This window comes from Cinclus cinclus, chromosome 12 (genome assembly GCF_963662255.1).
Source record: "Cinclus cinclus chromosome 12, bCinCin1.1, whole genome shotgun sequence".
NCBI lineage: Eukaryota > Metazoa > Chordata > Aves > Passeriformes > Cinclidae > Cinclus > Cinclus cinclus.
The window spans coordinates 5,887,367-5,902,545 of NC_085057.1; the positions used below are offsets into that span (position 1 = coordinate 5,887,367).

The window sequence follows — 15,179 nt, forward strand, 5'->3', positions numbered from 1 at the left end:
CCTACTAGGGATTTTACTCACAACGTGGCATTCTGCATGGCTGACCCTTACAGATCCATGGCACATTAGCTACAGGAGAAGCAAAAAATTCACAAGTTGATTGCAGTTTCTATACATAAAGTCAACATGGAGCAAGGAGCCAAACGTCCTCCTCAGTGGATTTTTATGTGCATATGTGCAGCATATGGGCAAGTACATGTGTATATTATCTTGCAGGAAACATGCAAGCCCAAACATGGGAAAAATTCAATGATCTAAGTTCACTGTTGACATAAATGCTGAGACTCCATTTGCACTAATGGAGTTGTGCTCACTTATGCCAGTACTGAATTCAGTCTTAGAATTAAACCCACCCAAATCCTAGATAAATTGAAAGAGAACAAAAGTTGGCCTATAAGCAAGAGCATATTTTTCATGTTAAAAGCATTTCATTCTCTTTTTCTGCCCATATAATATTGCATTGATGTCTGTGACCCATTTGGATGTAAATCAAAATGGATGTGCTAAAAGCCTGGTTAAAGGAAACGTTCTTCGAAACAGTGTTCCCATGGCAAGGCAGAACAGCTACACTCAGTTTCCATGGCACAAAGGGACATATAGGGATGGAAAATGCACTTCTGAAAAGTCACTTTAAAGCCAGCAGGGTTTTTCTCGAGCACCTGCACTGCTCTTACCTAATAGATCTGTGCTTCATAGGTGTGTGTGAATAAATTACATGGAAGAATTACATAAATCTGTTAATATTCTTCAGCAAATAACCAGTGTCCAAATCAAATATTCGATATTCAAACATCTCCAGATGTCACTGGCAAGCTTAGCAACTTCTAGAGCACCTCTTGTGGCCTGGCCATGACCAAGAGCATCACAATCTGGCTCTGTATCTACAGACTGTGTGAGCCTGTTTTCCTCTGATCTGTTCAAATGCTGTATTGATGATCCAAGGCCATCTGACTTTTCCCAAACGTGCCTGCAGTGCTGTGAGCAAGGGTTGCATTTGTTTCTCTCCCTTTGGTGCAGATGGTGTGCAGCATTCCTTGGGCTGTGAATGACACTTATTGTGGCAGCAATAAAGCCAGGGCTGTTTGCTCAACAGCTGTTGGGTGCATTGTTCCTTTGTGAGGAAAATGCAGCGGCTCTGCCTGTGGCATGGACACCCCACATCCCATCCCCAATGCCCCGTGCAAAGCTGTTCTCCTGATTCAGCACCTAAGCAAATGGCAGACAGTGTTGTGTAACCATTGGGACTTAATCCCAAAATCGGCCCAACCATTACTCCAAGAGGGAGAGAGGTATGGTAGAACACTTAGCCTGTGAGGAAATGGCTTTAAAGCTGGGCCTGGGTTTCATTTACTGTTGACTTACATGCAGCTGAGCACAGAGGAAAGAAATACTAGAGTGCTTCTCCAGGAAAAAAGGAAAACCTACCTGTAGAGCAGGGAAAGAGCCATTTAAGGCCCAGTTTGGCTACATGCCTCTTTTTCCTACTTGCCCTGTTAAACAGCAACAGATCTGACTGTAAATTTTAGGAGGGAAATAGCATATGGTTTATTGATTGAATGGTGGAGTTATAAACACATACTACTGCTGAGAACCCCAGCTGCCTGGGCAGAAATATTCTGTAAACCTTTCATTCTTACTAACTAAAAATCAGGTGCAATGAGCTTCAACCAAGGTTAGTCTTCACTCTCCACAGAAAACCATCAAGCAGTCTTTGCACAGCAAGCTTCAAGATGTATCTCAAAATCTATCTGCACTGATGACCAAGTGCAAGGCTGAGCTGACCCCAAAATCAGTTCACACCATATCCCAGCCCCCAGAAGTTGAGTTCTCTCAGCCTCACAGGGGAGTGGCTGGACTCTTCCCATTCTCTTTTTGTATAACTCCTGTTAATTTGTGAGACCTACAGATTTGAGAAAATTAGTTCATTGCTAAAACCAATGACAAAAAAACCTAACTTGTGGGCTCACTAGATCTGCAGGAAGTCTAAGAGCTTTAAATTTTGCTCAGCACTGAGACAAAGAGGGAAATTCTGGCCCCACTGAGTGCCAGAAGAGTCAGCCATCACCTCGAGCGTGGCCAGTGGAAGATTTTTATCTTTCTTTGAAGCTCCTGGGCCAGCAGAGCAGCACAGTGTGTGCCAGCCTTCCCAGAGAGGTTGGGTTTGTAGGGGCAGGACTGGCTGACCCTGGTGTCCCACAGTCTTAGCAATGTCCAAGTGTCTCATCTAAAGTGTCTGACCAGTCTAATGAAAAAGACAAAAGGTTCCCAGGATAGTAGGTTTGTTTTCCTTAAATAAAAAATCCACCAACTAAACAAACAAAAATACCCCTTGTTTTTCAAGTTAACTAGTTTGAGACCTATGTCCTCCTGTCCTGCCTTCTCCTTCCCTCCTCACTGGCTAGCAGAGCTTTTTCTCCAGACATCCAATACATCTGGTCTATAAAGAGACCATTCTCCTTGTACAGCTGCATTTGAGTAACTCTCAGAGGCTCTGAAGCACAGCCAACATGCAGAAATATAAAACCCAAGAGGACTGAGTCTTTTTTCACCTGAGAAGGGTTTATCTTACACACAGCACTGTTCTCTGAGGAACCTGACCATTTCCACTGAGAAAACAGGTATTTTTGACGTTTCTGGACTCAAACCTAACCAGAGGCTCTTGATTTTCTGTAGGGTTTTAAAAATGCTATTTTATTGAAAAAAAACAAACACCTGATGCCCTGTATTTCTGTAATAGCCCCCCAGCAGAAATTAAAGTTGCCTTTTTTCTCAGCTAGTTCTAAAATAGGATTAAAACAGGAAACAAATGACAAATCACTTATGTGCTGCTCATAGGAACTCGGATATGATGATTATAAGCACTGAATAAAATGTCTGAACAGAAAAGAATAAAAGATAAGACAGAAGGGATGGGTTCCACAGGGCCACGGTCATCTGAGCAGAGACTGCACAGCCCTGGCAGCAGGGTGAGTACAGGAGCTGCACCAGGCTCTGTGTAACCCACAACAATTTCATGCCAAATACACAGCCCACAGTGTGAAATTCCCACAGCAAGGAACACACATACAGTGTATCCAAAGCAACTTACTGAGGCACTCTGGAAAGCCCAGGGCAGCATACAAGGGGACTGTATCTTACAACATTCATTCCAAAACCTGAACTAATATGGAAGGCTCTGTGCTTGGCTGGTATTTGGGAAGCACATCTATGCTCTGTTGCCTTTCTTTAGGGACACCTGCCTTTGAGATGGGATCAGAAGCATTAACCCCACATAAAAGAACCAAAACCTGACCAAACTGTCCCAATAATATTCAACCATGGTGCTCTTCTGAGGGCTGGAGTAGCAGAAAGTGAAGAGAATTTGTAACATCCTTTCTTTCCCTGAACTCTGAGAAGAATTCAAAACTGTTTTAAACTCTTGAACTACAGAGACAGTAAAGAGCTACACTAACTCACCATAGTTGGGGATTACAAGGTTCTGAAATCTGATACACCACAGCAGTTTCCTTCTCTTTTGGTTTACAGCAATAATCTGTGCCTCCAACAAAATATGGAAAAATTGAGAACTGGGAAGAGAAAGGCCATTAAGCAGACCTTATAGCAGTGGATGCTACCTAAACTAAAAGAAAAAAACAAAAAAACAAAAAAACCCCACCATTTTAAATTAAAAGAACCATAATTTCTTTACTGTTGTTTCTTGAGTCATTGTGAACTAAGAAAGGAGACTATTACCTGTTCCTAAATTGTGTGTTCACCTGAGTCACTATCAGTAAGACTTGTATTTGAAGCTGCATCTGTTTTTTTGCTAATCACTGCAATCCTCCCTTTGCCAGCACCCACAGCAAACATAACCTTATAGTTCAGTAATCTATAATTCTCTCTTCTTTTAACATAGTTCAGTGCATGGCATGCAAGTTTGCTCTCACAGGGGACAGCTGGTGCACATTCACAGACAGGAGAAAACTGTGCATGCAAACTCTGTGACTAAAGCATAAGGAATAACTAGAGCAGCTTGGAGTAAAGCAGATAAAGAAAATGGAATATAGAAACACACCATTTGCTACTATGACAAGCCTTTATTAGGCTTCTTTAAGCTTAACACCGTGCTGCTGGCGAAGGAAAAGGCAACTCTCTTCTTCTTCTATGTGCCTCTCTAAATGTCCTTTCACACTGGGAAGATCTTCCTCATTTATTTTTATGGTTATTAGCTTCTTTAGCGAATCATAAGGCTGAGTCTATCTTCCATCAGCTTATGTAACTTTGTGCTAATGGTTTTAAAAATGACACAGCCACAGCGCTTGTTCTGTTCTCCTCAGTGAGATGGCCCACACACATCATACAAACTGTTCCCACAGTTACTTTCTCAAGTAATCCTATTAATACAGTGCAGAATAGTCCCTCAGGCATCATCTCAATAATTCTTTTCTGTTCAGGCTTTGTGCCATTTTTCTCTTGTCCTTTGCATTTCTATTTCTTTGTAATTACTGTCTGTTCATGCTCCCTTCGTGCACCGTGAGGAGCCCTACACCCTCAACCATACTCCCAGCGATGCTACTGGCCACATCCATCCTCTTGATGGGACCATAATGATTTTTGGCCTTTGTTATACTGTCAGGAAAAATTTTTAAGAGCTTCCCTTAGCTAAACAAAATGTATTCTGCTTTCACTGCCTGGCTCTGATATGACAAGCCCTGAGCTCTCTCCCTGTGTTGAGCCAAAGTGACTGAGTATGCCAGACTGATTTTTGCAGTTTTCTACTCCTGACTCCACACCAGAAGAATATAATGCAACAGGTTTGTGGAACAAACTGACATGAGTTTTGTTTCTCTTCAGATCTGCACTGACCTCTTTAGATTAAATATGATGCCTCATCCTGAGTGACTCACTCCTGTAGTTAGCTAAATTCAAACTGTCTTCTTTAAAGCCTGTAATGTAAACAATACATTTTACTGCCACAGCTACGTGGACATTAGTTAAAACAACTTTACATTCTGCAAACAGCTACACAATGTTGCTGGTTTATGTGGTTTTGGCACAGACACCACACTTTATCCCTTTAAGCATTGCCACCTCTTGCTCCCAAACACGGCTGCTGCACTAACCATTAGCAGGTTGGGCCAGTACCACTGCTGAGGAGTTTACAGAAAGCCATTCCTAGACACTGGCAGGGAAACAGATTCCTAATAAGGCAGCCCAAGCTCTCCTGGGCAGTGGGATGATACCCAGACCCCACAGCAGGCTGAGCTCATGAAGTACCTACAGAATCCTCCATGAACACAGCTCAGCTCTGCAAAAGCTCTTGATGACTTTCATGCTCCTCCTGCCTGTGGCTTCACCTTTAAATCAAACTCCCTGAAGCCTCTGCGTGCAAACAATCACACTGTGGGCTTGTGCCCCCCAAAGAGCCCCAGCTACAGACACACAGCAAGAGGACAAATCCAACACACAAGGAACCAGCTTAGGTCTCTGTGCTGTGCTTGCTCAGAAGTCCAGCACTCCTACCAAGAAGAAAGTTTCTCTCCACAACGCCTCTTTTATAAATACGTTTTGCTACAATGCTTTTAATGATCTGCAATAATTCTCTGTGCTTCCACCTCATGACCTCCAAGTACTTGAAAAACACTAACTTTCATCTTTTGCAGTGAGTTCAAGGAAATACAGAGGGATGGAGAAATTACACCTTCAAATCTCCACTCAAAAAACTAGATCCTGGCTCTGACCATGGTAAACAGAGCAACCAGCTGCTGGTGGGAGAACAGCATATCATTTCAAACATTTGCACTGTTAAAACATTATCCATTGACACCTTCCTTAAATGACCTAAAAATAAAGTACATGTAGCCAACAAAAATATCTTTTCAGTGATGTTTACAAAACCCAGGCTGAAACAGTTTTCTCATTTGCCATTTCCTTTTATCAGGAAGAGCAAAACACTAAAATATTAAAATAAAATTAAAAAAAAAAAAAGAAATCACACAACACAACGTGGCTCCCATTCTTTTTAAGCAGCAAAAAAAGTTAGAGCCAAAGATAAAATTTCTGGTATGCTGGGAGTAAAATCTAGTCTGTATGCCACAGATCAGTGGTTAGATAATCCCTGTTATTTTTCAGATATTCAGGCATATGATCCTCACATGCACAGGTAAGTTGGCACGTAATTACTGGTTCTTGAACATACCCATAATTGCAATAATGGAGTTAGATAAGTTACCATGGAAAGCCTTTGCAAAATGTATAACTTATATTTCCATCACTAAGGAGAACTTACCTTTAAGGACTCCCAGAGGGGAAACTGTACCAGAGAGAAAGGAATCTGGAAAAAAAAAAAAAAAAAGAACAACATAACGTTACAAAAGTAAATTGGGTTAGCATGTTCCTCAACTGGCTAAATTAGGAACAGTTATTGTTTTCTCAGTGAACTGCAGCTTATTACACTTACAAATCTTTACGGACACTTTATGTATGCTGCCATTAAATGACTGGTTTCACTAAAGCTGTTTTACTTTGTTTATCACATTCCCTGCTGAGAGGTTAATGTATTGTTACCAGGGTGGCCTAGAAGAGCAATAAGCAGTGTGATCTAGTGCAGGGACGTTCTTGGTTTGACAGTCAGCCAAGAAAGCCATAAGGATGGTTCAAGAATCACGTTCCCAAGGCCAGGAACACATCTTGGCAAAAAACACCTTCAGCAGTGCAGACTCTCACAGATGCTGAGCTGCTGTGCTGCAACCTGGGCTCTGCAGTTGGGCACGAGCTGCAAAAGCATTCCTGGGCACGTCCCATGATCTGCCATGAGCCAACTCCTTTGAGAATTAAAAGGAGGTTGCGAGGAGCTACCACAACTCAGCTAAAAGGGAGAAGCTTGGTGGTTCTGTTCTTAGTGCCTGTAACGTGGGGTTCTTCTGTCCAGCCACAGCCTGCATCTCTGTCTAGGCTTGTTCCTGCTGCCACCTGTCCCAGCAGTGCCTGTGCATTTCCATGTCCTCCAAAGACTTTGCCCTGATAAAAACCTCAGCTCATCAGTCAGATTTCACTGTGAACACACTGAAACATTTTGCAACAAGACACATTACTTTCCAAGGTTATGCCTTCTATTATATTTTGCCCTCCGCAAAGCCCTCCACTAAATTCCTCCCTGTCTTTCACCACTCAGAGAAGCCCTGTCTAACACCTACCTCTGGTACCAACTCTGCCTTTGCTATCTCCAGGCTGAATATCTGTCTCAAAATACCTCAGAGAAAAGGGTCTTCAGGAAAGCACTGGCCTGTGCTATAGCAGTAGCTGCAGGTCTGCTTTGCCCCTTCCTAAAGCTGCATTATCTCCTCCACTTTGTTAGCCAGTCAACCCCAGGCTCAAATCTTCCTCCAACTACCTATTTTTTTCTACTTTTATGTTTCTTAATTCCCCCCCCCCCTTGTTTAGGCTGATTTGGCAGTTCATATATCAAATTATTTAATCTCAGAAAGCATTTAAGCATCTTTTACCATGAAAAGTAGTAGATACTCAAAAATGGATCATAATCATGTGCATTTAATGCAGATATCTTTGCTCTGAGTGACTAAAAATGTTCACTAAATGTTCAGTAGAGATATGGATGGCTTATTAAACCCAAATTCAAGCTACACAAAGGAGTCTGAACTGGAACATCCATTCAACATCACAGGAGTCAAAGAGTACTGTCTGCTTCCCCGTGCTGCAAGTAATGATTAATAAATGAGTCTATTAAGTTAATCTGCCAGGCAAAACTAAACTTGACAGATACCTGCCACAGAAAATTTGTTATCTATTCAGGCAGGAAATGACAGTGAGAAGAAATCAATGTCACTGCTGTACATTGAGCTGACAAACTGAAATCTCAGAGGAAGTTTGTCGTCTTGGAAAATGAGCAGTATCCCTGGTGGCATCTCAGAGCTCCACAATAAAGGTCAGACATGGCTCCTATTTATCAGGGTCTTGAAACTCTAGTGTAGTAATTAAATTTCATTTTTAATACTGGGTGAAAAAGCCCAGCTCTTTGACAGCCATGTGTGGTAATATATTTATGAGAAGATATATACACACCCACATACTACTGCAGCACTGTTGAACTGAAATTTTATCGAATTATTTCTTTGCAATGTAAAATGAAAAGAAACATAATCTTCTATTATCTAGGCCAAAAAGAGGGGGAAATAAGCAACAATAACCAATACATTTGCTTCAAATTTATTAAAAAAGAAAAAAGGAAACGCTCTGTATCCAGCTGTACACCAAACAAAACAAGCTTTCAAATACAGTCTCCAAGTTGTGCTTTTTTATGCTCATGAATGAGTGGTAAAATTAAGCAGCTGTTAATAAGACAACAAGGGAAGCTTGTGACATAATCCCCTTTATATCGCCTAGCTAGAAGCACTTCAATCAAAGGGGAAACTTGTTCACAAGTGCTGCTTGATTTTCAGTGTTTGTGGTGTTTGCTTTCTGTGCCTTGCTCAGGGGCAGCCTGGGCTGTTTGGGGATTATGGGTTTCCCTCTTCTCCACGTGCCCCATAGCATGCAGCCCAGGAAGATTTTGGATGCGTGTCAGAGGGACCTGCACAGCCACTGGGCTCTCTCCTCTCTAGAAGGGCTGCAGGATAAGGGTCTAAACATTCGTAAGTCATGCTTTACCAGAGTGTCAAAACTTGCAAAACCCAAACAAAATAGGAAGCACCACCACCCCAGCAGCATCTTTTCTGCACTAAAAAGATCCTAAGGAGATGTCCTACATTTATTGCAGTCACCCATTGGATCCTGTCTGACATCCCAACTTAAAAACAAAACCCACACAAGAAATTTCATGGGTATTGGAATGAAAGGAAGTCTGCCTTCCTACGGATTTGGGTTTTGTCATCAGATTCCCTGAAGCCAAATAATTTCCAAGCTGCCTTCGGCAATCTTCCCATGTCAGAGACCCCCATCACACTTCTTCTTGAGATCTATTCCACAGCCCTTGTTGAAAGTCCAGCTCCTATTGAAAGCCTACCCTCAAACCCCTTTATCACCTTTATTCTCCCCTCACACACATATTTTCAAGAAAGTTATCAGAACTCCTATTTATCTTTTGCACATTTCCATGGTCAAGATGTGGAAGGGCTGCACGGGCTGCTGTGTGTCCATGTGTGCAAACACCCAGCTTGCATAAGCCTTGTCTCCCTAAGAGACCAGACTAAACAGCCCACACCCAAAAGTAGCATTAATATATGCAAAAAAAGAAATAGCTCTGTGAGAGTAGCTCATCTGACCATGAAAAAAACCTTTAGATGGCTTATTGCCCTTTATTCTTCCACCACGACAGACATGACAAAATCTGGGGACACTTCTTAATTTGAACACTTACAGCATTTCATTCCTTTTCCTATTTTGCTTCTTGAAAGAAAAGCTCTTCAGCAATGAACAGAATCACACCCTGTTAGGCAGAGATATTTCTGCCTGAAATAGGCTAAGGCAACAATAAAAATGTGGTCCACACATGTGGGTAACTTGCTGCCAGCAAATATGAAACCCTGGCAAGCTCCACCAACCTCTCATTCAAGATTAATATAAAATAGACAGAGAGTACCAGTTCTCATGTCTGGACTAATGTTATATAACTATGCTGTTTGTTCATCAGAGTCAACCCTTAAACACACACAAAAGGCAAATTTAAACCCCCCAGACAGCTGCAAATAATTATTCTAAAATGTTTTATAGGTTAGTGAAATTATCATTTACTCTGGTCCCTGTAGTCCTTAGCACCTGATGCCTAACTTAAGGTAATGAACTTTGCAGATGCTTATTTCTACACATCTACTTAATTCCCCTGATACAAAGTATTTTAAATTATTACATTTAACAAGTTACTTTCAGAAATAGCTGCACTTCCCCACTAGAGCAGCAGATAGACACATCTCACTTCTAAAGAAAAATACCAACCTGTAAGTACTGAAGATTGATGACAGAGCAAAAATCCTCCCACCAAATACTGTTTAATTTAATAAAAGAAATTTAAGGAGGAATTTAATAATGCTCTTTGTAACTACACTTTTAAGTATCTCAGAATTGATATCTGATGGTAAATTGCAAGCCTACATTGTCCTGAGGAAAACAGCAGCCAGAGCTAGGGCAGCAAGCTGAAGGAGTAGCAAAGAATGGGGGAAAGAACCAAAAGAAAAAAGCCACAACCTCATCAGCCCCTTCAGAACTGGGATTCCCTTCCAAATATGAGAATTCTTTCACACAAAGAGGAAACAGATGTCCATGGCTGGAATTTGCATGTGGCTTTATTCTCTTCTAGGATACAATAAAACTACTCTTCTTCTCATCCTCCGAGCTAGAAATTAAACAGTGGCATGTCATGCAGAGTCCAGCTGTGATTTCTACCTCCAACCTTTATTACCAATATATTTAAAAAGCAGAAGAGAGACAGAAAGAAAGGGAGAAACTAAAAAAGCATAAGAAATGAAAAACTGTGGTATGTGTTCTCAAAACAATATAAAACCTACAGATGTTCTTACTAATCTGTGGCACATGTTTGTTTATTCAGGTTTTCCCTGTCCCCAGTTCAGCAGGCTTTGCTCTCCAGAAGACTTATCTGTTTTTACAAATGCTAGAGTAAATACTGGAGGAGAGATTGGCATAAACAGCCAGAGGAGGAACAGGCTCACCTTGTAAGAGCTTTCTCAGTGTCCCTGAAAAAGCACCTCCAACCCAGAAACTGCTCTCACCCACACCCCCACTGTTCCTTACATTAACAGCAATGGGAGAAAAGCAAACACTTCTGAAGAGGATTTTGAGAGTATGAACGCCACAAAGGCCAGCAGAAAGAACAGCTGTTCACTTCAGGGAGAATGTATTTCATCCTCACGGGGCAGCTCCCAAACTTGCACCCAGCCTGTCACCTGAACTCACCATGACAAGGACAGAGGAGCCATCACTGTCCAAGTCTGTATTTATGAGGAGTAACGAGCTGCTGTGCCAAACTGTGCCTTCTCCATTGTAATTGCAAAGAAAAGTCTAATCACCCACTTCAGAATAGCAAAAATATACTGTTTTCTAATGATACATACACAGCAAATTTCAGAAGAACAATCTTCCTTTAACCTAAGTCCCTTTTACAATCCTTTTTATTTCTAGCTTCTTTATAAAAGGATAGAAGGGGTTTTTAATAGCTTCAAGTTAAAGCAGAATAAAACAACCCTGTCAGCCCACTGGAGTTAAACATCTCTGTTAATAATCCTAGCAAATTTGGTTTGGTGTCTTGCCCTCCTAAAATTCTTCACACACTTACCCAATACATCTGGATTACGATATACTGATGTTCCAGCTATAAATATACTTTCCCCAGGATGGGCTTTGAAAAGACAGCATGAAATGAGGCAAGCCTGACCCCTGGTCACGTCAAGAGGTCAGAGCAATAGCCACCATCAAGAAGATTTGGAGGTTTCACAGCTTTTCTACTGACTGAAGGTGAAGGTATTTAAGACCCATCATTGACAGGATATCCCAAAACTGACAAAGTAGACTTACTGTCTTGCAAAGCTTCAGTTACTATTATCTCTCAGGCCCTCCTTGAAAAACTGCAGACTCCACAAGGAACCGAATTACAAGAAGGTAATTTGTAATCATAACATGAATGAAACTCTGTCAAAGCCATCAGCCACGTTCCTGCAGCTCTGAGAGATGGAAGGTTGGGAGGGTGGTGAAAGAACAGACAAGTTTGTATGTTAAACAAATGATGGAGGGCTTTGTTAATAAACACTGATGCAAAAACCAACAAAGCTTTTCAGGCAAGTTTAACAACGCAGGCATAGCAATGACCAGGGAAGAGCTCTTGGCTTCACTCCTTAAGGAAAAAAAAACAGTGAAGGACCAAGCACCTTCCTATAAGACTGCACCAAGCCAGAGAGGTGGAACCCCATGGGAAGCTCAGACATCCCAGGGAAAACGATCAAATTGCATTTGCAGCAAACAACTTTTCACAGCCCTTCAGTGTTGAACAGGCTGCTCTGCAGCACTGCCAGAGGCAAAGGAATGGCATTTAGGATGGTAGAAACATCAATCTCAACAATGCCAAGAGTATAATTAAAACAAAGGTTTCAGCTCATGCACCAGCAGCCACCTGAAGTAATCAGCAATTCCCTAATTTTCAAGCAAATAACATTAACCCTGTGTGAGCTGGGAGAAGACTGCATGCTATAAATGGGAAGAAACACAAAACTCCTGAATTATACTCATTTTTCTGGTTCAGGCATCTGCTAACTCTCAAATAAATATTTGCACCTTGCTTCCTCTGTTTCCCCAGGTCTAACCCCAAAGTATTTCCATTTGTCACCTGGCATATGTGAATGGTTGGAACTAAATTCCTTTCCAAGACGAAACATTATGTGCCCCACAGGGTTGCTTAATTTGGTTACAAGCCATTCTCACAGATGTCCTTTGGACCTGTGTGGCAGAACTTCACATCCACATTTCCTGTCAAATAGCATCACACACTCATTATAAAGCTAACTTTTATGGCATATTATGTAGTAAAGATAAGTAAAAGGAAAATTCAGTTTTCCCTCCATGAGAAAATGGTTCTGTGATTAAAAAAGCAAAGAAATAAGGAGGAAAAAATGTTTTTCTGTGGGGGCACCATTGACCAGTGAAGGGGAAAGACATAGTCAGAGATCCAGCACGACTGCATGTTTCCAAAACATGGGCAGAAGAGAGGCACTGAGGCAGATGCACAAACTCAATGCAGGCTGGATTGATTTAAGAGATCCTGATGATCACAGAGCCCTAACTTTGCACACACGTGAGACAGACCATCACTGAGCTATTCAAGGCTCCTTCCTCAAAGAAATAACATTAACAGCCTCAAATTCCACCCCCAACCCCTTCTTGAACCAGTTTCTTCTTACTCTGCTGGGAGAACAGAATAACTATTAGAGATTGTATAATGTCAGCCACAAAAGCTGATTTTATTGGATCTCAAACATGAGCTGGACTGACCAGCCCCTAATTACACAAATAATATCCATGTTCTCCCATTTTCCAACAAACAAGCATTAAAGGAGATGCCCATTTGCTATTAATTTTCAACAACATATTAATAAAAAACCTCTCAGCAAGTAAATGAAAATGCTGACACCGATTCATACATGCTGTTTTTAGGGCTCAGATAAAAATCTTGTAGGATAAAAGATGAGTTTAGCAGCTCCAGAAGAATGAAGGTATTGTTTAACAGGAAGCAGATGTATGTCAGATGGCAAACTCATTAAAGTGTCCCATCGTTAAAGGAAACGGGATAACAACGAGCCATCTGAAAAAACCTGAACTGATCAGGAAATACACAAGCCGCAGCTAATCTCCTATTTATTGGTAGGTAATGCCTTTAAGTCATGCACATGCATTGAGTTTAGGACCATGAAGGACTAATCTTTGTTCTCATGAAAGAAACAGGAGCAGAACCCAAGAGCATGGAGAGCAGCATTTCTGGAAGAAGTCTTCTGAGGAAAAACTCCCAACATTTGGAGGAGCTATTTTACATCAGCCCGTGGGTGCACGCACACATTGTCTGGGCAGCACGTCAGTTCCCTGGCTCTGAGAGCATTTTAATGGGCATTTTACATACATGGGGCATTTTAAATACAAATATAATTTTCAAATGCCTTATGAAAGGTACCTATCAAGGAATACCCTCTAAATATAAACTTGGAAACTCTAAACAAAGAAAAAACATTCACCAGTGGGCACTGGACTGATGGATTTGCAGTATCGGAACAATTCCTCAAGTGAGAATTTTGCAGGTTATATAAGGACCTAAGAACCAGGAATTCAACAAGCAGCACAGATTCACAAAACCATAGAATCATTTAGGTTGGAAAATACCTCTATGATCATTGAGCCCAACTGTTAACCCAGCACTGCCAAGCACACCATTAAACCACATCCCCAAGTGCCACATCTACATGGCTTTTAAATCCCTCCAGGGATGGCAACTCAACCACTTCCCTGCGCAGCCTCTTCCAATGCTTGACAACTCAGTGAAGAAATTTTTCCTACTGTCCAATCTGAACCTCCCCTGGTGTAGCTTGAGGCCTTTTATTCTCACCCTGGCATTTGTGACCTGGGAGAAGAGACTGATCCCAACCTGGCTATTCCTGTCAGGGAGTTGTAGAGGGTGAGAAGATCCCACCTGAGCCTCCTTTTGTCCAGGCTGAGTCCCTCCAGCTCCCCCAGCCACTCCTTGTGCTCCAGACCCTTCCCCAGCTCCATTCCCTTCTCTGGACAAGCTCCAGCCCCTCAATGTCTTTTTTGTAGTGAGGGGCCCAAAACTGAGTCCAGGATTCGAATCAAAGACAGCATGTTTGATTCAAAGGCAGGTGGATCTGTGGAGAGGAGTGAGAGCATTGCTTCATGCAGCAAATACTCAGTCTAAAAAACTGAAAAACAGTGCAGCTGTAATTGCACTGACATCAGCAAAAGAACTCTTGTCCTCAGAGTAACAGCCACAAGAAAAAACAACAACAAAAAAAAACCAAAAAACCAAAAAAACAAAAAAACAAAAAACAAAAAACAAAAAAAAAAAAAAAAAACAAAAAAAACCAAAAAAAAACAAAAAAAAAAACCAAAAAAACAAAAAAAAAAAAAAAAAAAAAAACAAAAAAACAAAAAAACAACGGGACTGGGAAGAAACATGTGTTTCTTACACCCTGGATATATCTCAACCTATACTACTTTTGTTACAAATGTTTTGTTGCTACATTATGATTACAAATACAACACAGCAGCTGTCACCATAAAAATTAAATGCATCTCTTGCCACGAGTTTTCTGAGTATGACTAAAAAAATTTCCAAGAGGAAATCCACCTCTGCCTTTGCATATTGGCCTGATCCAAAGGCCAGTGAAATTGCTGGGAATTTTGCACGTGTGGGTTTGACAGCTTCTGGATCAGGACTGATGCTAAAGACGGAGAAAAGAGGAGAGGGTGGATGCAAAGGTTCTACAGTACAACACAAAGAACAACTAATCTGGATTCTACCATGTCCTTCCCAGGATGCACAGACCCCACTCGTGGCGAGAGCAGGCTCTAGGATGTCCTTTTATAAAACTTGTTTAACAGGAACTGCTGCAAATTCCTTGCTTTTACAGAACATACACAACAGCCTTACTTATATCTGATCCCAAACCATTAAC

At 41.4% G+C, this 15,179-nt stretch overlaps 1 protein-coding gene across 3 annotated transcripts in view; it reads right to left on the minus strand.

Moving 5' to 3' along the window:
- Positions 1 to 15,179, minus strand: part of SLC25A26 (solute carrier family 25 member 26) — an 83,401-nt gene that overhangs the window by 19,959 nt on the left and 48,263 nt on the right. For all 3 annotated transcript variants that reach the window (XM_062500580.1, XM_062500579.1, XM_062500578.1), the window contains exon 6: positions 6,269 to 6,313. In XM_062500580.1, coding sequence (XP_062356564.1) covers positions 6,269 to 6,313 — 45 coding nt within the window. The remainder of the gene's footprint in view (positions 1 to 6,268; positions 6,314 to 15,179) is intronic.